The sequence below is a fragment of the Amyelois transitella genome, chromosome 21 (assembly GCF_032362555.1).
Source record: "Amyelois transitella isolate CPQ chromosome 21, ilAmyTran1.1, whole genome shotgun sequence".
NCBI lineage: Eukaryota > Metazoa > Arthropoda > Insecta > Lepidoptera > Pyralidae > Amyelois > Amyelois transitella.
This window is the reverse complement of record NC_083524.1, coordinates 3,490,842-3,517,112: the sequence shown is the minus strand read 5'-3', so window position 1 is coordinate 3,517,112 and position 26,271 is coordinate 3,490,842. Positions and strand designations below refer to the sequence as shown.

General features: G+C 34.9%; 1 protein-coding gene across 1 annotated transcript; it reads right to left on the bottom strand.

Moving 5' to 3' along the window:
- Window positions 1-24,809, bottom strand: LOC106134778 (carbonic anhydrase-related protein 10). Its single transcript, XM_060950364.1, has 11 exons — window positions 24,758-24,809; window positions 24,470-24,517; window positions 21,582-21,718; window positions 13,093-13,193; window positions 12,697-12,787; window positions 6,884-6,979; window positions 6,434-6,500; window positions 5,542-5,696; window positions 4,747-4,884; window positions 424-469; window positions 1-83 (listed from the first exon to the last, which is right to left on the bottom strand). Exons 1-11 carry the CDS (start codon window positions 24,807-24,809, stop codon window positions 1-3), a joined length of 1,014 nt encoding a protein of 337 aa, XP_060806347.1.
- Window positions 24,810-26,271: the final 1,462 nt, after the last annotated feature.

The window sequence follows — 26,271 nt, the reverse complement described above, 5'->3', positions numbered from 1 at the left end:
CTATTTTCTATGACATTTTTGTGCAGGAATCTTTCGTTTGCATGCAAGACTTTTTTTCGAGCGGGTTTTTCGGGAAAATCGTGCTGAAAATAAATTGTTAATGTGTTAATAAAACAGTGTTATGTTACATTAAACTAATAATTTCTTGTGCAAACTATATAATCATTAAAATGTTATTTTTTTAAAGAATAATTCTGTAATTTCCGACGCTGTATTTAATGTGAGTGTTTACATAAAAATTGGCACCACAGGGCATAAGAAGTCATTTGTTGGTGTGATGTACCATGCTCCGTGAAACGTTTGAGACTTTTGAGAAATAACATTGCGACACGTGCTTCTAATCATGCTTCTGTTAATTTTTAAACAATCGTGCATCGTAGAAGAGTTTCATTACAAGTGAGGCAAAGAAATGATCAAAGTTACCTGTGTAATGCATATTTCTATACATGTCCGGGCAATTGCTCGAGACCTGGGAACAAAAATTGATTCATGAGTATTATTCACAATTTACTATAAAAACAATGTCACTTAGATTATAAATGGAATGGAATTTACAAGTAAAAATATAAATTACTAAAAAAAGGGCATACAATCTTAATATTCTTGTGAATTAAAATCCTTACCTTTATCTTTAATAAAGAAAGAGGATTTCTTTTTCTTTGAAAAGATATGGAGAATATATATTTCGTAGACTTATATCCAACACTCCAAGATCTAACGAAGAGAACATGGAGTAATCGATATAAATATTCATATCGTTATGTCCAAAGCTTTTTAAATTCTTAAACAAGAAAAGTGGATAGTAAAAGAAAGATATTTGTACTACAATTACTGTATTAAATGCTCCTGTATATAAAGATTTATAACAATAAAATTAAAAAATCACGACTAGTATCATACAGAAAAGACCTTTTCCAGCCTGACCGATCGAAGCGAGATAACTGATGACCTCATAACATTACTACTACGACTATTTACATATATATTATTAATATTCGTAAAGGGACAGCCCTGGATTTTGCATTGGATCCCGCAGACGTCGCCTAACCAAACCACATTGCACCGTATCAAATTAATTAATGTTGCCAGACGTAAATTATATTTTACGCTCGAAGCTTGTCTTAAGGCGGATTTGCTAACAATTTATTGTTAAAGCAATGCAGCCTGACTTAACGTGTGTATTTTAGTTATTTAGTGATCAAATTTGACTATTGAATTATATTTAAAAGCATTATTTCTATCGTTCATGCGTGTTTGTAAAAGAAAAAGTACCTTAAAAATAAGCATAATAAATTCTTTCTCGGGTCTTGAATTGGTTATGAATTTAATTTAGTATACATACATGTTTATATATTTACTATATTTATATATGTACGTATATGATTGTTAAGCATCATACTCGTAAATGAACTGTTGTTCACCCTTGCCTCAATTTTGTGTGTGATCCTCTTATTGTCAGGTTGGCTGGAAGAGATAAGCCCGCCTTTGTACTGTACTGTTTTATATTTGCAATGTACTCCTTTAGTTAACAATAAAGCATTTACTTACTTACCTTACAGGTAAAGTGCCTTAAACTCTAAAAATATAGATGAATGTGGATGAAGACAAAGAAATATATATCTAGTAATTATTATGGTTTGTAAAAGAAATTAGTGTCTGCTTTTATTCCGAAAGAGGCGTGATGATTTCATAAGCTTATTTCTATAGCTTTACTGGCAGTTTATGGTGATGGGAACTGTTCCAAAACCACATTTCAGAAGTACTCGTAGAAAAGTCAGATTGTTCCCACTAGTTATGTTTGTATATGTGTTCTAACTGTATAATAGAATCTATGTATTATTGTTCCTTATGTTTATCATCCTATATGGTTTCTGTGTACATGAATGAATTAAAAAATAAATAGTTCCTACTAAAGGGACTAGAAAAGTCAGGTGATTAAATTTATTGATCGGTGCAACATGGGAACCTAACTTGGATCATGGTTACAAATTCCTCACGGTACGTTCAGAAACCATTTTAATCCAATGCCAGATTTGAAACACATATAAAGACATCTATTTTCAAACAGATTTATTTAAGCTGCAGGTTTTATGGGTCCTGAATTCGAATACAAATGCTGGCTGTTAGGAATCGTTACGAGAATACGACCCCAATCGGCTTGACAAAGTTGCAGTATAAACTAGTGAAATGGATGACATCGAAAACGTATGCTTTGTTCGTTAGTGTGTGGACTAGGGGGTAAGTTATCCGATTCACTTAGGGTTATCGGGTTTGAATCCCACAATTACAATTTGTTTTTGTTATGTATATTAGTTAGATTTATAACCGATACTTTTACGGCGATGAATAACATCGTGAGTACCTAAATCTGCACATTTAATCAACTCGACGTGTAACAATGATTCAATATTGGGCCAAGTCAAAGGTTGAAATTGACAAAATAGCAGATGTAAAAACTTGGTTTAGGTAGCCTATTCAAGATGCTAGTTACAGGCGCACCCCGGGCTCCTTTTCAGATAAGTGAGGATGCGATGAAACAGTGACTTAGGGCCGGATGATGATGATGATTTATCAGTAGACAGCTACATGTATTTATTTGTTTTCCTCTTACGCTATAATTACTTATATTCTTGAAACTTTGCAAATATTAGCACATACATTTACATACTTAGGTACTCTAGAATACCATAAGGCCATAAATTTATTAATTACGAAAAATGAAGGTACTATTTTAAAAGAATAATCGAAATAATACTCGAGGAAGGCCATGGCCATACGCAAGTAGAAATAAAGACAAATCTGTAAAATAATTTACAACCTCCTCTATAATTAATAGAGTGTAACGGAATTGTTCTCTCAAAACTGCATTAAATTTTAAACTTTATTATACCGTGTTAGAAATTACTACCAACTTGACTTTAGATGTACGGTGCTTGCATATCAAAGCAGCTAAAACAAGCTTCTATTCAACTCTTGCAGCAAAAACTTAGATCATGTTGTAAAATCACATTTTACAACTAAAGTTTTGACAAGTTTCGCAAGGCTAAAATTAATCGACGCGCCAACACATAACTAAGATAAGGGGTCGTGCACAGTACGCGATGGTGTTTTTTGCGGTTAGAAATATTTTGTTGTTCTTCCATTATAATCATAAAAGTGCATAAATATGTTAAGATAAATTATTTGCTTGTGTAAAACTGATGATTTCATCATAATTAATTAGCCAAGATTATTTTCCAAGATCTGGGTAATGGCAAATCGGTTCCAATCATTACTTGACCCCTAGGGTAGAATAGAAGTACTCTATATTGATGATAATCTCTCTTTAAAATAATCGCACGAAACTGAAGATTTGCACAAAGACCCTAGCCAACATATGTATTATCTTGTCAAATTTCATGCCTTGGAGATAACGCTGATCTCAGACATAACGCTAAAACATCAAGGAGATGGATATTAGATATAAAATAATGAAAACAAATAATGAAAATGAGTACACGAGCGTACGCACGTATTTAGTGATTCCAATATTGCATTCAATAATTTCAACGACCACAGAATTGCGACCATTAATCACGGCTTTAACCGCGTTGTGTGTACACCGCTTTATGTGAACGCTCACTTATCTTCAGATTTAGCGCATACAGCATGTTCTAACCATAGACATTAAAGGGTTACTAGACGGAACATATTGGCAGAGGAAAATAAATGAATGTAGGATTCTATGGACAACAGCCAGACCTTAAAAATGAGAAGTGGCATTCCATTGACGTTAATTTTTATCAGCATTTTACTGCGTCTATGCAAATAGCAATTTATTTTCAATATAAGTCACATGATAGTCACAAATTGAGGTACCTATATAGTTTGTTTCACGGCCCGGGTCTCGATTCTAAAAATTTAAAAACATCTATATTGGAAAATTTCTAAATAAACTGGATCTGTATTAATTTTTTTGTAAGCAGTGTTTGAACCAGAGATCACGTGATCCAGAATAAAGCACGGCACCACGATGCGATGGTTCTTTGTCTATTGTAATCAATATGTCTATGGTTCTAACTCCGTTTATGATTTGTTTATGCTCATTCCGCCCTTAGCTTCACGATAACGGGTAATGTAGTGGTTTTTACTGCTCATTAACTTTTGACATTGTTTTTGGTATTGTTTTGTAGTAAAAGAGATTTAGATTTAGTACCTCTAAGCATCATAAATAAAAGGTTTGTTTGTTTGTACTCGTATCTATTTATATGTACAATGGCGGACTTATTCCAATTGGGATTTCTTCCTGCCAACCGATATATATAAAATTAAGAACGAGTTATTCTCTCTATTTTTATATATAAATAAATATAATATAATATATTATCAAATAAGGTTTTGTTCAATGTAGAAATATATAATTGCCTTTGCATCATATGTTATGTCTGAAACTGCTCCGATGATCGTTTGCCCAACGAACAGTTTAGCGTCATATTTTTTTTCATCGGGGAATTAGGTGAGAGTATCTTAGAACAATTTCTTCGAATTGGTCAAAGGATTCAGAAGAGAAGAGGTTATAGTACTTACGAAGATATTAAATCCTTTCAATTGCAGTACAACTATTCATATTAGTTTACTCTTAAAAGTGAGTTATTTAACACTGTAACTTGTAACACTGACCCCTGTACTGACAATATTGATTTTATATAAGTCGTTCCCGATTTCATATCGCGTAATTTATGGTACATAAATGATGGATATGCATACCGGCAGTCCCTGTTTATTGAAGTTGATGTTGGTCCTGACAGTGCGGTGGTGGAGAGGCTGGACTGGCCTCGCGTTGTTCCCGAGAGGAGCCTTGGGCGTCAGCTGGGAGCCCTGCATCAGTCTTCGGAGCGCGTACATCTGCAAATATTATTTTCATGTACCTACTTACCATTATATTACTAATCATCATCATCATCGTCGTAAAAGGCGACTAGGGGATAGAATTATGAACTTGGGATTCATCTTTTAGGCGATGGGCTAGCAATCTGTCACTATTTGAATCTCAATTCTATCACTAAGCCAAACAGCTGAGCGTGGCCGCTAGGGATATAGACGTGATCGTACGTGACGTATGTATGTATCATCATATAACACTCATATTCATATTTATTAACTCGGTCTATCCTACAATCTCATAGTAGAAGAAGTGACACGATTTTATCCCAGTATAGTGCCATAAGACTAGTGACGACTTAACTTTTTCATGCAAAAATTATACCGAACGGATTTTTACACCAAGTAAATTGAACTGTTTACTTAAGTTTATTTTTCAGTAATAATAATCGAAATGGATCTAGATTAAATCTAGAGAAATATAAACCATTTCGATGAAATAGATACAGAGTAGGCCTTTCTGGAGAATCAAAGGCTACTTTTATCAATAGTAATTTTCATTGGAGCGAGGTCTTGCGCACAACGCAGTCTTTTGCAGACATCGTCCATATATGACGCCACTTTCCAAGAGCGGTAGGCAGCGCATGTTTTTTTTTTGTATTCTGTTAATTTAATATTTACCTCTTGTTTGGAAATATAGATGGGTTTATTGAAAATGATCCAGACAGCTGTCTCCCAGCAGCCAGGGTGGGTGGTAGACCCCTCGTACGTGAGGTACTGCTGCGTGTTGGGCAGCAGAGAACTTAATGGAAGATGCTTGATCGGGAATGAACTGCCTGCGAAAATATTCTTATTAGTCTTCTATTGTTTTTTTTTTTATATTATGAAAATTTTACAATGTGTAAGATTTAAAATACTCGTATACATATACATGGCAAGCCAGTTACAGATTTCCTTAATACATATTAATTTCTATTTTATATACAAAAGTAATATCTACTTAATAATGTAAGTGAGTTATTATGATGTAACTGAAAAAACTTAAATAAAATATAGATTTTATAGAAGATTAGATAGAAGGAATAGTCCTTACCTCTATAATTAGATAGAAGGAAGATATACCTATAGATTAGATAGAAGGAATAGTCCTTACCTCTATAATTAGATAGAAGGAAGATATACCTATAGATTAGATAGAAGGAATAGTCCTTACCTCTATAATTAGATAGAAGGAAGATATACCTATAGATTAGATAGAAGGAATAGTCCTTACCTCTATAATTAGATAGAAGGAAGATATACCTATAGATTAGATAGAAGGAATAGTCCTTACCTCTATAATTAGATAGAAGGAAGATATACCTATAGATTAGATAGAAGGAATAGTCCTTACCTCTATAATTAGATAGAAGGAAGATATACCTATAGATTAGATAGAAGGAATAGTCCTTACCTCTATAATTAGATAGAAGGAAGATATACCTATAGATTAGATAGAAGGAATAGTCCTTACCTCTATAATTAGATAGAAGGAAGATATACCTATAGATTAGATAGAAGGAATAGTCCTTACCTCTATAATTAACTTTGTTGAATGCACTTGTGATCAATCGTAGTTCCTTATTTGTAGGTTCACCGATCTAGAAAAATTAAACAGTATATTTAAAACATACCTGCTGAATGAAAAAAATATATGAAAAGGTTTTAAGAGTAACATAAAACTGCCCATAAAACCTTTACCAAATTCATAGACTATCACTTTAATTGCTTATTGTAGTTCTAAATGATGTAGGCTAAAAGTTGAGGTCTTCATGATCAATACTGTCAAAACCTAGTAAAAAATTAGTCTGCAGCATGCAACCTCTACTACATACCAAAAAAATAAGGCGTAGGTAATTTGACCCAAATAGGAAAGTAAAGACATTAATAGAATCATGTCTATAACTGAAAGTGAACTGAGCTGAGTCTGTAAATGAAAGGCTGATGATGAGACCGGGATGATGAGTGAGAGAGATGAACTTACTTGAACCATCAATGAAATACCAACGACGCCCTGTGACTTGTGTTGTGCTTCCGACATATTGTGGTATAGCTCCTTGTTGAAGCCATAAAGTTGGATCTGTTAAAGACAAAAATAACTTACTTAACGTACTTATCTATGATTTTTTATAGTGTTTTTGCCATTGTACCTAGCTGTAGCTACTATCCCTTAACTTGATATGTTTCTTCGAATTACCTAGTTGACTGGAGGGAATCCTTCCTTAAAAATAACAATGCACAATGGCGGACTTATCCGCCATTGTGCATTGTTATTTTTAATGTCTTTTTATGTACTACTAAAATTTGTTATGTACAATAAAGTATTTACAAACAAAAAAAAATTAAACGAATAAATAGGCAAATATAGCGGCATTAGAAACGTCCTGTTTTGAAATCGTTCTATGTGTAATTGAATAATAAATTAATCCCTTTTTAACAATGGCATACGGAGCTCAAAAGAGGATTAGTCTACTAAAATAACCACGGCCACGTGGGTGGTCTTCGAATCTTTACTATAAAATTCAGATAGTGTGACAAGACGGCAGCCTGTCGCCAAAAGAAGAATCTCATTTTTTCAATCAAAATATACATTAATATTAATTAAACATAGAAACTTTTGTATTTCACTAAAGATCTAATTTCAAAGCCAGGCGGGATAAAAATAATAGTAGTTCTTGATAAAAATAACTACCTATACAAAGACAAAGCGAATGTAATAAACCAGGATGCCCCCGGGCGCTCCAAGTAGAAAATAATCAACTGATTGGTTTGCACAAAGGTTCAGTTCAAACAGTGTATAGAAAACGAATGAAATGTAACGCCATTTTGTTAATTGGCAGAATTGATTAGTTCGTTATCAAAATTATTGGTTAAGCTAGCTAAATTGGTGGTTTTGCCGCCAAAACCACCCAATGGGACTGTCATGAGTTGGTCCGATTTAATGGGAAATACGACTTTTAATAACAATAAGATTGTATATGAGTGAATGATACGCGTATAATGAGGTAATATTGCTTTTCAAACATGACACTTTCCAGCCGTTGGGTAACGTTGAAAGAATGGCAGAGAGGAATTCTATAATTACAAACCATTCACACTTCTCTATTTATATTATAAAGAACGGTTGTTGGACAGACATCTGTATAATTTTGATGTATAATTTTGATAAAATATTGCAATTGGTAAATTTTTTGCCAAAAATTTTCACGAAAGCGAATTTTAATTGAACTTCAAAGTCGATTTTAGTGTGAATTGTATCCTATTGTCTTACAGGTGACCGAAGTGCCTAAAACAATTTATTCATATAATCAGTCACGTCTATATCCCTTGCGGGGTAGACAGAGCCAGCAGTCTTGAAGGACTGATAGAGCACGTTCACATGATAGGCTTAATGATACAATTGAGATTCAAATAGTGAGAGGTTGCTAGCTCATCGCCTAAAAGAAGAATTCCAAGTTTATAAGGCTTAGTCGCCTTTTACGACATCCATGAGAAAGAGATGGAGTGGTTCTATTCTTTTTATATTAGTGCCATGAACCACACGGCAATAAAACAATATTTGTATGAACAGTAATATTTTATAATCTATACATATAATAAATCTGTAGAAGGGTCAATTCTGTACATTGAAAATATTGAAAAAATAAATAGCAGGGGGTGTTACTGGATCGATACCAAACACAAATATGTGATTAAAAAAATTTTTGTCTGTCTGTCTGTATGTTCAGGCATCACGTGAAAACTAACGGTTCGATTTTGATGAAACTTGGTATAATTATACCTTATTATCCTGGGCATAAAATAGGATACTTTTTATCCTGGAAAAATACGAAGAAAAAAAAAATCTTAATTTTTTAGTTTATCCATAGACGTTGTTCTGTAGAACCGCGAACACACGTTACGTTACCCGCAGTGGATTCAGCGCCGTAACGTATAGCGCCGAAAGTCGGATTTAGCTTGAACCGTTTGCGGCACACGCGGGCCGCTACTAATTTCTATGAAAAAATACTTTAGTCCGGTCAATCTAGACATTCGAAGCTACATTAATTCCAATCAAGCTAAAAATTTGTATAATTGTTTAAAACACAATCAAAAGCATTATTTCAAAATTCCCCATGATTCCGGTTTAAGGAAAAAAAATTACCTAAGGTTAAAGGTAAAAAATGGGTGTTTCGCGATTTTCTTCAAAACGGTAAGTTTTTCAAATCGGAAAATTACCTCAGACATAAATTGTAGATCACAAAGTTATCTATAAAAAAGGTATCAATATTTTTTTTTTTCAATAAATTACAGAAACGGTAGTTTCTGAGATATAACGATGCAAAAAGTTGCAAGCGTCATAATATGCACACGTTTCCACGCTACCTCTGAGGTAGTGTACTATAAGCGCGTTTTTTTTAACATTTTTATTATTAAACTTGAAAAAGTCTGAAATAGGTTGGAATAAACACGTGTTTTCACTATGCAGTGGCACTCAAGACTAACTTTCGCATTTATTATTTAAAAAAATTAGAATAACCCTAAGTGAAGAAAATCATCTTAGGACAATAATAGAGATTACAAATAAATCAAATTAAAACTAAAACTACTTATAAAAAGAAAGAAAAAAAGATGACTACAAACTAAAATTTTATTTATAAATTGTACAGTCCCTGCATAGCGTCAACATGCGGGAGTGTGCCCAGAAGGCTGACAGCATTGCCAATTTGAATGGCAATGCTGATTCTCTAAGCCAGATAATTTCAAGCCCTCCGGTCAAGAGATACCTCAATCAGCTTTTTCGATAATTGTCGGAAAAGCTGATGGGCAGATAGGCCCCCGGTCCCAGAGTTTCTACCCCAAAAGGTTCAAAAGTATAGGTATTACCGATACCTACATATTTGCGCCTTTTGAGGTTTTTTGCCTCATTTGAAGCAGAACCGGCCTTTGATTTAGTAACCTGAAGATGAGACGGTGCAAGTGTGTCGACACAAGTAGCATCCACACCAAAGGCCGCCCCAATCTCCAGGGTACCAAAGTCAGACCATCCGGTCTCTTGCCATCATCCCGAGCCAGACCGTTTGGTTCTAGAACGGCTGGAACATGGATGGTGGCAAGAGCACGGAGGATTATATTATTTAGGGCGGCATGGCGCCCTAAACGGCCGGCACTCCTAGGGCATGAGAGGCCGTGGTGTGCATAGCCGTCAACGGTATCCCCGCAAGGACTACTATTATTAAAGACTAACGGTATTTCATGTGTTGAGCATTCTGAGATAAAGCAGGTATACGACCCTAGCCACGTACACAATTAAACAGAGAGACAGATGTTGTCTCAAGGTTTCACTACAGTATAAATGAAGGGACTGGGTTTCATTATACTTATGTATATTTTATATTTTGAATTCAAGTTAAAATTACCGACAGAACAATATTTTAATTTATATTACTGCTACACTGAGTATATACGAGACGTGCTTATGCATATTATGACGCTTGCAACTTTTTGCATCGTTATATCTCAGAAACGGTAGCTTTATTGAAAAAAATATATTTATTCCTTTTTATAGATAACTTTATGATCTACAATCTATGTCTGAGGTAATTTTCCGATAAAACTTACCATTTTGAAGAAAATCGCGAAACACCCATTTTTTACCTCTGACCTTGGGTATTTTTTTTTTTCCTTAAACCGGAATCATGGGATATTTTGAAATAATGATTTTGATTGTGTTTTAAACAATTATACTCATTTTCAGCTTGATGGGAATTAATGTAGCTTCATTCTTATTTTTTGGTCTAAATTGGCCGGACTACTAAGATGTCATTATCAGAGTTACTCAAAATGGAGAAATAAACCATCCACGCGATGACCGACATCCGCGCGGACGGAGTCGCGGGGGGAAGCTAGTTATTACATATATTCTCTGAAACATTCTAACTGATTAACCAATTATAGGTAAAGCCCGGCGGCATCAGGCGGGAATGTAGTGAGAAATGTGAAAATCCCGAGAATCCCGGATCCCGGATAGTCGGCGGGACGCGGTCGGCGCCGCATTCCAAGGGAACTATTGAGTCTTAATGAAGATATAGACACTAACGTAATACGGTCACTTGTGTAATATTGTTAACTTGCTTTTGTTTACAACTTACTATAGAAGGAAACTTCGACCATACATACATATGTATATATGGTCGAATCCATACATACTTCTATATCCCTTACGGGGTAGACAGAGTCAACAGTCTTGAAATACCGATAGGCCACGTTCAACTGTTTGGCTTACTGATAGAATTGAGATTCATATAAGTGACTGGTTACTAGTCCATCGCCTAAAAGGAAAATCCCAAGTTCATAAGCTTATCCATTAGTCGCCTTTTACGACATCCATAGAAAAGAGATGAGGTGGTCCTGATAAACCACACAGCACATTAGTTTTATATATAAACAAATATCATTTCTCGCTTCTTTACCAGAGGTGTGAGTTAAGACTAGAATTTCTACACTGTTCAATCACTCTTTTCATGCAAGCTTATCAGTTTAAGGTAGTTTTGATCTGACTTTTCGATTAGACTTCCCTAAAACGCTATGACATCAATCTCCTACCTGATCAAGATATGCTTGTCTAGGCCTTCCCCTTCCATCGTTCCCAGTCACCTTGTATATTCTTAATATATATATACATATATTAGAAATTTATATATGTAGTTCTTCTATCTTAGTTTACCAACTCTCCCGTAATTCATGTAAAATCTCCCGGTTCAAGAAGTCCTTACTAGAAAGATATTATTTTGACACTATCCTTCAAGATTTTTGTTGATGTAAATACTTGTTTATTACCTTACCGTACATATTTCTACAATATCCATAGTAAGAAATGGGGTGTTCTCGACTACTGGTAACCACACGACCGTAATACTAACTAATAATACAATACTCCGCCGCCGTCGTGTCATCACCCCATTGAGGGAAGGGTACACATATTTGATTTACTAATTAATTGTTAGGAGGCGGAATGTGACGCGAGGCGTGAGACGCGCAATGTCACTCCGAATTCCTAAAATAGCTAGTGTAAAGCTGTGAACACACTTGCGAGTCCATACTTACTAGTCGTAGACCTAGGGAACACTTTAATTTCTTACAAAATTTTGACATTGCCTACAATTTTTTTTTACCAATATCTAAAATCGATTTGGTTTTGATGCCCTACGATCTTTACAACTCTTTTGACAGATCCTGAACATATTTTAAATCATCAAGCAGACCAATGGTTCGAAAGCTATCGCGTTAAAAACATACACACATTCATACAAAATATGTATTTTCACCATACTAATAAAGAAAAGTTCTGAAGGTGTGGCCAAAATTTGTTCGGCAGACTTTTGGAATTGACAAATTATGTTGTGTGGTTCCCGGCACTAGAATAGAACCACTCCAACTCATTTCCATGGATGTCGTTAAAGCTGAATAAGAGAATAGGCACCCATACCATATTTATACATTTTACGTGCATAAAGTTTAAATAAATGAATCAAGTTCAGCTTTTACCAAGATACACCATGGTACAGACGGTAGTTGCTTCTTGTAAAAACCTTGAAACAATTTAAGCTCATTATTCGTGCAGGTCGGGTTCCTCTTAAGAAAGGTCAGGATGTAACCAGGACTCTCGGTAAGAGAACAAAGAAAAAAAATTGACAGAGTTAAATTGTAACTACAAAAATTTCGGACTGTATAAAGTGGTTTGCGCAGATCTATAAATCGTGAGAAGTAGAAAAAAAAACTATTTTAGAATGATGATATACATGAGATGAAACTCACCTCTCCTGGAAATGTGTGATGGTCGATCTGATGCTCGGATCCTCGATTATCTTCCATCCCATAATGGAAGTAGATTTCTTCAAATTGATACCTAATAAAAGAAAAATTTTCAACGTTACGGAGAGAAGGTTTTACGAAAACGTAATTTTTGTTAAAGATACTATGACTCCCATGATTTCATTTGTAAGTGACAAAAAGCGGTTTTCAACACAACTTCCTAACCATTTCGTTAAATAAATTAATCTTATCCGTATTACATATAATTTCATCACATTTTATTTTAATAGTCTAAATTTATCGACTTTTAATAATATCATGAATGCAAAAAACTGTTAGAAACGACTTTAAGCTAAATCGCTTGATCAAAAGTAAAAGATTAAATGAAATAATTCAAACCTGTATGATAATGGTCCCCCGCTGATGTTGACCTGGTGCTTGGAGTCTTTCTCCACCCGAAATACCAGGGATTGGCCAGTGTTTTGAAGAACTCCGCTAACCTGCGGCAAGTAAAATAAATTGTAAACAATTTTTTAATAGCCTTCTAAAAAAGGTGGTTTTCAATTTGACCTGTATGTATGTTTGTCCACGATAAACACGCATTTCGCCGAACTAACGTTTTTCTAATTTAACCGACTTTGAAAAAGATGGATATCAATTAAAGGCGGGTTCTTTTTCTAAAAGTTATTTGATTGACGAATCTCATAACAAGGCTGAAAATTGCTTTTTATTTAAAAAGCGTTCCGCAAACGCACTTCACGACTTCATTAGGAAGTCAACAGAGCCTATTACGCGATGTGATTTCCTTAAATGTCTTAAAAGGTAACTAAGGGAATAGGCGCAATCATCTAGTGCAGCCTTAACGATGATGCAATATGGGTTAGGTTTCTTTGCGAAGGTTGCAGAATTAGATGTTTCGTGTAAAAACCCGACTTACCTTAACCAGGTTTATGTCATAAGCGCTCCCCGGGTTTCCTTCGCTGGACGAAAACATATTAATGAATAAAATCCCTGACCATTTTCAACATACATACATATAATCACGTCTATATCCCTTGCGGGGTAGACAGAACCAACAGTCTTGAAAAAAACTTATAGGTCACTTTCAGCTGTTTAGCTTAATGATAGAATTGAGATTCAAATAGTGACAGGTTGCTAGCCCATCGCCCTAAAAAAGAATCCCAAGTTTGTGAGCCTATCCCTTAGTCGCCTTTTACGGCATCTGTGGGAACGAGATGGAGTGGTCCTCTTCTTTTTTTAATTGATGCCGGGAACCACACGGCACTTTCAACTCTCTCCTAAATCACATTACAATTACAAACTCCCCATTTTAACCATTATGCAGTTATCAAATCAATTGTATGTGACTCGAACGGGACATGTTGGATCTGCGTGATGTTTCATTATTACCCCATTTAATATCGTGGTAATGCGGTCGCCCAATTAAATTAATTGAATTTGGTGTAGTCAAAGTTTCAAAGGATAATAATGGTTGGTCAAACTAGAATAGGTCTATTAGAGCGTTGATGGTTGAGTGGTTGTGGTAGGATATGTGTAAGAGATAGGCTCAAGATTTCAACTTCGGCTATATATTATATATATATATATGTATATACTAAAGGCCGCCCCGACTTCGTCGGGATTCGGGATAAAAAGTAGCCTTTATGATATTCTGGGTCTTCGGCTACCTACATACCAAATTTCATCGTAATCGGTTCAGTAGTTTTTGTGTGAAAGAGTTACAAACATCTGACATACTTTGTTTACTCTACTACTTCGCATTTATAATATTAGTAGGTTACACGTTAAATTTATAAACATATATGTATATAATTTTTAGAGTGTGCAGTTTTAATGCTTTTATGATAAGAGAAAACCTTTGATTACAAATATATGTAAAATGGAAGAGGAAAACATTATTTTCGAAGTTTTATAGTGTACATACATTAATTTGAATACTAACCGATGTTCTTACGGTGACGTAGAACTTCATGAGGAAATCTGAACATTCAGATAACGAATGTGTAACCATGACCGACCCAATACGGGTTAGGTTTACCTGTAAAGGTTGCGGGGGTCAGATGCAAGTCGCTTCGTGTAAAAACCTGACTCACCTAATCCACGGTCATAGGCGTACCCGGGGCGCGAGTGATCGGAAGACAGTGAAAAGTACATGATATTTTTTAAATAACGGACTTTTCAGTCTTATCGAGACTGTTGCCTTTGTTTACCTCGCAAAGAATATAGACGTGATTATATTTACTATGAGAAATTAAAAAAAAGGTCAATTTATAAATATTTTAAAGCTCGTCTATCAAGTGGGGCGATTCATCGAGTGAATCACGATTTTAACGAGTAGTTTCGCGGCGATTCAATCAATCAATCGGTCACACCTTGATTAAGGCCCGGAGTTAGTGCGCTTTGAATGGAGATGACATATTGCTTGTTGACACGCGAGCGGTGTCGGCGTTTGATGTAAAATGACTGGAAACGACACGGCAGAAGTATTGATTTTTTTTATTTTACGACTTGGGACAAAAAACAATTGTATGTATGTTTGTAACGCGATAACTTTCGAACCGTTGGCCTGATATTGATGAAATTTTAAAGATATGTACAATCTGTCAATAGAATTTTTAAGTTCGTGAGGCAACAAAATCGGTTAAGCTATTTTTGAGATATTTAAAATTTTGACAAATGTAAGGTCTAATTCCGTCGCGAACGATTAGTACAAAGGCTAAAGATACTGTCTCTGATTAACTCAAATATCAGCACACAGAACGATCGCTGTGTCTAGTTTTAAAAATTGACAAACAACATGTCAAGCTTTCTAGTGCACTTGGAGAGGACGTCCCGAAATTCGCGCTGAAATATTATATAAGTACTTAATTGTATTCTGTTATGTGTGATATATAAATAAATATATAAATTAACTGAAATTAACGAGATTTTTTTTTTCTTTTACGTATTTATATCAGAAAGCTTTAAAAGCTAAGTAGTTGTCACTATTGAGCCGTAAGTGTAAGATTTTAATTATTTTAAATTACAAGCTGCATTTTAACGCTAACCACCCGACTGGTGAGAATGCAACCGGGACTTTAGCCAGGAAGAAGGAGATTGTACCTACATATATGATAATTCGTTATGGTCTTTCACGCGGCATTCTTTTAAGAGAGGAACCCTTGGAGGCTGCTTTAGGCTACAATCCGAGAGTAAGTCAGGGAGTTACACGAAGCGACACCCATCTGATCCTCGAATCCTGTTAACATGACTATCCAGTAGCTTTAAATCCATGTTTAAAAGCAGGTGTGTCCTGGCCCTGTGAGTTCTAAAACTGTTGTAAAAGATAACGCTCAACTATTACGCAAATAGATTGTGTGATAAGCAACGCCATTAGATGAAAATAATACTTTGTCAGGTTGAAATATTACTAACAAACATTATTTTTAGAACATTTTATTTGCTTATAAACGTAATTTTCGGTTTATAAACTTGGGACTCCTCTTGTAGACGATGTGCTAGCAACCTGTCACTATTTAAATTCCAATTCCATCATTAAGCCATACAGCTGAACGTGACCTTTTAGTACTTTCAAGACATTTGGCTCTGCCTTGCGAGTTAGCAAGGGATATAGACGTGACTCGCAAGGGATATATATGTATGAACGTTAACGAGATGTTTATAATTCTTAAAGTCAAAACTAAACGGCAACCTGTTACTATGTGAATCTCAATCCCATCAGCTGTTACCAGATGAATTGATGAAAATTAAACACGGCCCTTTACAACATTAAATATTTCAATTCCAACTAATACTAGCATTAAAAGTTAGTATATTCGTTTGTTACATCTTCACACTGTATTTGGGTACTTTAGCCTAGCCAGGCTTTTGATCCTAGCCTTACAAATACACTACCTGGAATTGGTTTGTAAAAATGATATCTGATACTTGAACCGAATGGCCCCGAGCGAGAGAGGCTATTAATGGATAAATGGTGGATCTTTGTTTGTTTGGTTGTGTAAAAATATATCTTTTTCAATTTTATCTGAAAAATATATGAGAAGAGCATGAAATTTGGGAACCTTTCATAATAATTTCAGGATAGCCAAAATACAAACTAATATCAGCAAAAATATATGGGTTTAGTTCCTCTGAAAACAGTCAGGCCTCCCTCCGTGTGAAAACCTGAATAACCTAACCCAGCAATAGTCTTGCAAAAACTGAACGTGATGATGAAATTGTCCTGTCGTTCACCTGTCACTATTTGAATCTCAATTCTATCAAACAACCCCTTCAAGAATCATCTTAAATTTATTAGACTTTCCCTTAGTCGCCTTTTACGACATCCATGGGTAAGTTTGGTGTGGTCACATTCCAAAGTGCCGGGTACCACACGACTATAAATTATTACAGATTATATTAAATAAAAATCTAATTTCTAAACAGTGAAACCTATGAAAATAGCTGATAAAAGATTATGGTCGCAGAGCTGTCCATTTGAAACCAATCCGATAAACTAATAGCTAACATAAAACATTGACCGAACAGATATTGGACAAAAAGTGGATCAAGTAGTATTTTTTTTTGTGCTTAAGATGAAGTAAGTTAATACGAAAAGGTATTATATAGTTTTGCAAATAATAACACTTCTGAATTTTACCGCCTTAACTACAATACTGCTAGGTAAGTGATACTGTAATAATATACTATATAAATAATTACTTTTACAAAAATTGTATAGGTGACTGGATATTTCATTTGACTAAAGAGTGGCCAAAAGCGAAACTTAAAATTATATTTTATACGTGATAAGTAAATAAATTTTTATAGTTATCCTTTGACTAACATAAATAATATATATATATTTTTAATTAAGCATATAAACCTTAGTAAATAAGTCTGAAACCATTTTTCAGCTGTGTTTTGTCCTAAGGTTAACGGTTAGCGAACTTCTTTGAACGATTCATTGACAGAAAAGTATGATGTCATTCTGTCGAAGAATAAAAGGTTTATCATCTGGACAACATAATTTTTCAGTTGTTTGTAAATCTACCAAACGGCTATCGGAGAACTTTTTGACTTTATTAAATAAAGGTTAAAATTCCAAAACAACGAATACCAGTATTTCTATGTTGATAGTGTGTCGAATGAAAAATTTCCAGGCTAATAAAAAATTATTTTATAAGTGTATATTTCTGTACCCTCATTGTTTTGAGCAGCTAATGTCTGCCGCGGGCTATCATTGTAATCGATCGCACGGAATTATTTAGAGTGAATTACAAGATAATAATGTCATGCAAATGTATGCAGATACAATTGGGAATGCAAGTTTATTGGGGAAGCTGTATGTGATTCATTTCAAAGAAAATATTAGAATTTCTATGCCCTCATAATTTACACATACAACAAATTGGTCGTGTAACCGTAACCGAATATAGATTGTTTTTTTTTTATTTCTTATTTGTTGAGCAATGTGTTTTGTTTGCAATTTTTGTGAATTTTCTCAAGCCTGCTTTTTTGTCATTGAATACAAAATAGACCATGAGAAGGTTGACTGGTACGAATAGAGAATGCTTTTAGTGCCAAGTTCAGCGGTTGTAGCTTTAAGACTCAATAAAGATTTTAATAAAAAAAAACAAGAAGTTTCATACGACGTGACGTTTTTAATTAAAAGAATTGATCATTCCACTGACCGGGAATCGAATCCGGACCAGCCGACAGATCCGAAATCCACTTCTATAATTCCATACATACATATAATCACGTCTATATCCCTTATGGGGTAGACAGAGCCAACAGTCTTGAAAATACTGATAAGACACGATCAGCTGTTTGACTTATACTGATAGAGATTGAGATTCATATAAAGTGACAGGTTGCAAGCGCGTCGCCAAAAAGAAGAATCCCAAGTTTATTAGCCTATTCCTTAGCCGCTTTTTACGACATCCATGGGAAAGAGATGGAGTGGTCCTATTTTTTTCTATTGGTGCTGGGAAACACACGGCATATAATTCTATAATTCCAATTATATATATGTAAGTATAATACATATATATATGAGAACGACCATGACACTATGTAAATAAGTGCATCGCAGGATTATTCATTTAGAGCGAAGTACGCGGTGCATTGCTATGTTAATGTATGCAACGATAAGCATCGTGGACTATCGTGTTTTATTTTATGTAAAAAAGACCGCTTTAATGACAACTTTCAGTGCTATTTTGTAGAGGCAGTCATTTCTTTTATGGCAAATCCTATTGGAACAGCACATTGCGAGAACAATAACTTATTTCCTTTTCAGTAGATATTTCTGACTATGACCTTCCTACCCATGGCTTCCAACCTTCCAGTTATACGAGCTGAATCATGGGAGGAGTGAAAGAAAGAAAGAAAGAAAAAGTCCTGAAATAACTGAAAGGCCACGTTCAGCTGTTTGGCTTAATGATAGAATTGAAGTCTCTTAGTTCCAGGAACCACACGGCACAAATGTTGATACAACGTAGTATTGCTTTAATTCACAAACTTTTCAGCAGTTTGACAGTGTATTGTATAAAAATATATTACTCAAATTTTATCTTTTATTGATATACTTTCAAAGTTTAGAATAACGTCACGAAACTAGTTCAACTATAAACCTACAAGCTGAATGACTTCAAAGCCACCAAGAAGTAGAATAAGTTATAACTATGCCAAGGCAGTAACTTAAAGTTCTTATACAGGTTGTTTCAAGGGCTTGAAGGCAGCCACGTCAAAACTGAAGATAAGATGAGAAATACTGTCAAGGTAGACTTCCTTTATTTTCGAGGTCTTGCCAGTTTTAGAAGGACGTTAAGTGTGACTTCTTAATACATTCATACATACATATAATCACGTCTATATCCCTTACGGGGTAGACAGAGCCAACAGTCTTGAAAAGTCTGATAGGCCACGTTCAGCAATTTGGCTTTAAGATAGAATTGAGATTCAAATAGTGACAGGTTACTAGCCCATCGCCTAAAAGAAGAATCCCAAGTTTGAATATCGTAAAAGGCGACTAAGGGATATGCTTCCCTTAGTCGCCTTTTACGATATTCATGGGAAAGAGATGGAGTTGTCCTATTCTTTTTCTATTGGTGCCGGGAACCACACGGCATGGTACTTCTTAATATATATGCATATATAAAAGAAGTTTAATGTCAATCAATACAAAGCCATTGAAGAAGTGTTGCACAAAGCAGTCTGTCTGCCCCACCAGGAACGAGGCGTGACTATACGTATGTTAAGAATTTTAAATATCCATGGTTGTGCACACACGCAAACCACGTTTGGCTATATTGATTAATTTAATTATTATTCAGAGATATTGATTGGTTATTAGCCCATCGGTTAAAAACAAAATCCCAAGTTTATTGACTTTACAATCAGCGTAGGAGAAACGCTACACTATGTCTTCCCTTATTTATTTATTTATGTATACAAAATTATATACATTAGCATTTAATACAGTAATTGTTATTGTACTTCTTAGCTATCAGACCAGCGTGAAAACTTTGAAATGATGACAAATATTTAAATTCTTAGAATATTAATATGTCTAAACTTAAAAATAAAAACAAAATAATGTCAGTCGACCGTAATGTGCTACGGAGTGCTACACAATTCATCTACGTCGTAGCACTGCTACGAAATTAGATTCTACGTCATCACTACTTATTTTTAAGTCCTATTACCTCGTTCTGTCTGTATGTATGCGCCAATCTCGGAAAGTGGTAGACGGATTTCTTTCTTGTTTGCAATTTTGGTAAAAGGGTATTCTGAGGGAGATTTATATCTATAAATCCTACCCGCGCAAAGCCAGGGCAGGGCACTAGTAGTAAAATATTTTTGTTATTTTAGAATTTTCTCAGTTTTTCCAGTAAGTAATTTCGTCATTCACTCTTCTCAATTTACAACATCCGGTGCGAAATAGAGGCGGTTTTATTTCTGCCATAGCATAAACCAAGCAGCCTGTAACTAAATCCAGTATATTTAAATATAAAGTATGTCTCAACTGCGCAGCTATCCGATGCAAAAACATGTAAGCGGCTATCGCTCGCCGTGTTTTAGCATAGGATTATACCGCAGTTGCTATGCTAATTTCCCGTCCTACCCGCCGACTAAATGTTTGTGCATAAACAGACCAACTTGTTGTTATATAGTTACACTAGAGAGTGTGGTGTGCTTTAACGGTCTAATTATAGGGTAACTGTCTTTAGAGCCGTGCGGTTTTCGGCATCTCATAATAGAAGTACACCGTCTCTTCCCCATGGATGTCGTAAAAGAGGAATATGGGTTAAGCTAATAAATATGAGATTCTTCTTTTAGGCGATGGGCTAGTAACGTGTTAATATTTGAATCTCAATTCCATTATGATGCCACACAGTTGAACGTGGCCATTCAGTCTTTGCGAGACTGTTGGCTCTGTCTACATACATACATACGGTCACGTCTATATCCCTTGCGGGGTAGACAGAGCCAACAGTCTTGAAAAGACTGAATGGCCACGTTCAGCTATTTGGCTTAACGATAGAATTGAGATTTAACTAGTGACAGGTTGCTAGCCCATCGCCTGAAAGAGGAATCCCAAGTTTATAAGCCTATCCCTTAGTCGCCTTTTACGACATCCATGGGAAAGAGATGGAGTGGTCCTTTTCTTTTTTGTATTGGTGCACATTGAACCACACGGCATGGTCTACATTATATATAGATTTAATTAATTGTATTAATATTTCATTAGTTATGTTGACGTCAATACCTTGCATCCAATTTTAAAAATATTACTAGTTCTACATCAGCTTTTTGTTAAATTTCGTTATACGGCGGACGAAGACGCGGGCAACAACCTAGCAAAGGATATTTTTTCTAACCTTATGCTTGTCGAACTGGATGTCCCTTAGCCAGGGGTCGAAGAGCAGTTTGTCAGGCTCCACGTTGACTGGGCTCTGCCGTCTCCCTTTGTTACACATGCTCCATTGAGGGTTGATAAGACCCCAGAAGCCAGGACCTGAAGGTAAACATATTCATATTAATTTATTTTATTTTTATTTTCATTAAAATATATGTATATAAACAACTGATTTTAAGACGAAAGTTTATATGATTTGTGATTATTTTAATTTCTAACTTTATAATTTTTATAACTTACTAGCCGTCAGGTAAAATAATGTGTTATTTTCAGTCGGGACTAAAATGATCAAGCTTCCTAGACCATCGCGGGTTCGATTCCCCGCCAAGGCATTATGATATATGAATTTGTTTGTTTGCCCTGTATCTTGGACCAAATACATAAGTACCTCTTTTTTACTTAGCAATCAATATAAACGGCCCTTAATTCCTGTATTGGCTCTTACAAGTCCATAAGAGAAAAAGAGGTGATGTTATGATGTGTGAATCAATTCAATTCTAAATCTTTATTGCATATCATACACGCTATGACACGCATTAATAATGAGTAGGAATTATCAGTTGAATTACAGTCACTGCTTATAAGTAGGTCCTAAATCAACCATGCTGGGCATCGCAATTTTAAATACCCGTAGTGTGTCCAATATCCTTAGTTTATCATAGACCAAAAAAGGTCATCAACTTATACAAATCCAACTTAAAATAGTTTAAAATGATGACCAGCAGAATTGCGCACGAAAATGTCCCCAAATGCCTATTGAGGCTTATAATGTAGTTCGCGATATCGTTTTCAATGGGAAATCGGGACACCGCAAAATTTCCCCATCAGGGCATTGAATCGTGCGTAATGTGGCCTCTTTATATAGATACACTATCGGACATTACTAGTGTGGTTTTCTGAATTAAGATTATAGGTATTGGTAATGGTTATTGATTGATGCGAAAAGTTATTTTATTTTCCTTGTCGATACTATTATTTTGTACCAAATATTACATTCCAGTCACAGATTGTCAGTTAACAAAGTAAATCAGAGGATGAATTTTACATACATACAATCACGTCTATATACTTTGCGAGGAAGACAGAGCCAATAATCTTGGAAAGAATGAAAGGCTACGCTCAGGCGTATGAATTAGTTATGGAATTGAAGTTCAAATAATAAAAGGTTGCTAGCTCATCGCCTACAATCACAAGTTTATGAGTATTAATCATTTTAGAGAGTTTTTTCAGATAGGTTTAGGATGGCCTGACCGAGATCGTACCCGGGAAAATGAATTCTGTGATCCTGATTCTGTGAAAAGCACACTAATTCGCCAACTTATTTTATTCTCAGCTTTTAACTACGCTTGAGTAAACTTGTATATCCTCTACGCCATGAAAACATACAGAAATCACGTCTGTATCCCTTACGATGTAAACCTTGCCAATTATGAAATAGAGATTCATTGGTAGGGACAGGTTGCTATCCCATCGCTTAAAACAAAAGAGGTAGGTGTATAAGCTTTAATTTGCATGTATTTCACACACATATTTTACATATCTTCGACACCATGTATGTTTTACAAAAACAAACAATTTTAAATCTGTAGAAAAACAGTTTAAGCTCCTTTTCCCTATAGATTTAAAACCTGTTAAATTCTAAGTAAATAAAAATACACATCATGAAGTTACCATGCTGCCTTGAAATCGGGTTAAAATGGCCGCCAAATGTTGAGGCCAAGAAGCTTATAATATAGCCTTTTCAAGTGAAATACAGTAAATTCATTCATTTCTTACCAAAAGTATTTTGAAATGAAATTACTACAAAATTTGGTATGTTAGTCTTTTGAATCTAATAGTTTAAACAATAAGAATCTTTGTTGTTTGACCAATATCTTTTTGATATTTTTAAACTAAACTTTAACAATTATAGCAGGTGACAAATTACACCAGCCTAATTTTCTGAGCCAGTACTTAAACTTATCAACTGCTTGCTATAAATAGTAAAGAGTAACAAAAATATCCGAAATTGAAAATATTATTTGTCATCTCTTACAAATTGATTGATCAGATGATGCGCTTGTACTATATATTTGTTCAGAAAGTTTTTGTGTTTCACATACTAAAGTTATTTAGAAAAAATGATTGAGGTTACGTCCTACCGTTTATTAATGACTTCCATTTTAATAACATATTCCTTGTCCGCGTTATAATCCCGCGTAATAAATAAATTAAGAAAATGTAATTGATGTTTAAAAATCCACCCTCTTATTCTCGTCAGATTTGAACTTAAGACATCATCCATTCTGATTACAGCTCCTTGTCCCAACATTGAGTGCGCGGTGTAATGACATAGAGGGGTCATCATTAAGATGTTATCTCCAGTCATTACCCGCCGTCATTACCAGGATATGGGACTATTTGTCCCTGATTTTTATGTCGAGTGGGTCAGAATGGTGAGTCTATTCAAACAAATTTGTTAAATCTGCAGTTTGTTATGCTGTATTTTTTTAAAATTTTAAAGCGCGTATGATTTTGCAAATTTCCCTCACATTACTATTTCTAGCTGGAATTTTTGTGGACAAATTTTCATAGGAACGAAAATATTTATTCAAATTTTTTACATACATACATATTTTCACGTTTATATCCGTTGCGGAGTAGACAGACCCAACAGTCTTGGAAAGGCTGAAAGGCCACGTTCGACAATATGGCTAAACAATGGAATTGAGATTCAAATTCAATCTCATTTTGTTACGATACATTGGATTTTACTTGTATATTTAGTCTTATACCTAATTGGTTATTCTACCATATTCAGACGAGTATGTCAAAGCAAAGTAACATTACTTAATAATTATTAAGACTTACCTGATATTCCATCGTATGTCCACCACTCCTCCCAGCTGCCTGATATATCTGAAAAAAAAAACATTTATTCTTAACTGGACTTGACATATGTACAATTGTTTTTTTTTTATTTCTCTGATTCTAAGTTAGTAAAATATATTCTAGACTTCTATCCACTGTCAAAAGCGCCCATTATATATTAGCCAAATATTATATATACATAGTTTATACTAATGCCTTATATACAGACAAACTCCAATAAGAATATCATAGTATATTAAGAAATATTTTTTTTCGTAATTAATTTACCTTTGACGGAAACGCATAGCAGTGTGAGTATTAGGACTGAACATTGGTGCATCGTGAGCACGCAGCCACTCACTCTGGAAGCCACATTGGACAGGACACCTGGAACAAGCACATAGGTTCTACTATCACGTCTGTATTCCTTACGGTGTAGACAGAGCAAGTTGTCTCAAAAAAGTTTAAGACTAAATTTGGCCGGATGACTTAATAGATAGAAATGCAGCTATCTTGAATGGTTGCCAGCTCATAGCTCAAACAAATAATGACGTGTATGACCCTTGCGGGGTAGACAGAGCCAAGAATTTTGAAAAGACTTGCAGCTGTATGGCTTGTAACGATGGAATTACGTTTAAAATAGTGACAGGTTGCTTGCTCATCGCCTACAAGAACAATAATCCCAAGTTTGTAAGCCTTAGTCACCTTATATGTTATCCATTGGAATGATATCGACTGGTCATATTCTAAAATGCCAGTAACTACTTGGAAAACATATATCATGTCTTTACCCCGTGCAGGGTAGACAGAGCCTATTGTCTCGAAGGCCACGGTCAGTTGTAATGAGAAACAGATAGTGACGAGTTGCAAGCTCATCACCTAAAAGAAGAATCCACAGATGCTTCTCAAGAAATCCACCTTTCTTGAGAAGCATCCTTTCTCTTGATCGGCTTTTACAATCTGTACGTGAAGAGAAGTAACTGGCACACACTATTTTCTTTTTGAAGTATGCAGAGATCGTGGCAAGTGGAAAGAGGTAGTCTCTGCTTACCGTTCCGGGAAAGAGGCGTGATTTTATGTATGTATGTATGTACTATTTTCTTCGCTACTAGAAAAGCCTCATTCTACTCCATTTGAAGCAAACATGAGACAATTATAAGTAGTTTATCTTGGCTTCAAATATCTAGTGCCTTTGTCCCCAAGATAATGACCATTGGTATTTCTCTATGGACGCATTCCCGGGTTAAGATGGCCTGGTCGCAGCAACAGATAAGGGAAATTAGGGATTTTGTTAACTGGCAACCTTTTTTATCAGGATTGCAATGTTGTTACAAGATTAAATTAAGTATTTGGTTATATATATATATATATATAGACTTGTAAACCTGCTGCACAAAAAAGAGGTATATGTGTTCGACTTATATGTAGGCCTTTTTTGCGATATCTAGTGATCTGTTAATAATAAGATTTTCGATTTTTAATAACAAAATAACTCAAGGAAGCTTTGAAAATCTTCCGAAATAAGAAATCAGAAAGGAACATTTTGTACTGTTTATTTTTCGATTATACGTTTGTCCGCAGTGGCAGTATTCGGATAAGTTAACCACTCGACCATTGACACAGAATAGAATAGAATAGTATAGAAAAGAATAGAGTTATTTTCAAAATTGGATACAAGGTATCACTTATTGACGTCACATTACTTAAATCTAATTATAAGTATATAAGCATTTGTAGAAGAAGCAGCGAAACAAACTACACTGCAGAATTTTCATCGGACGTCAATTTACATATATACATCT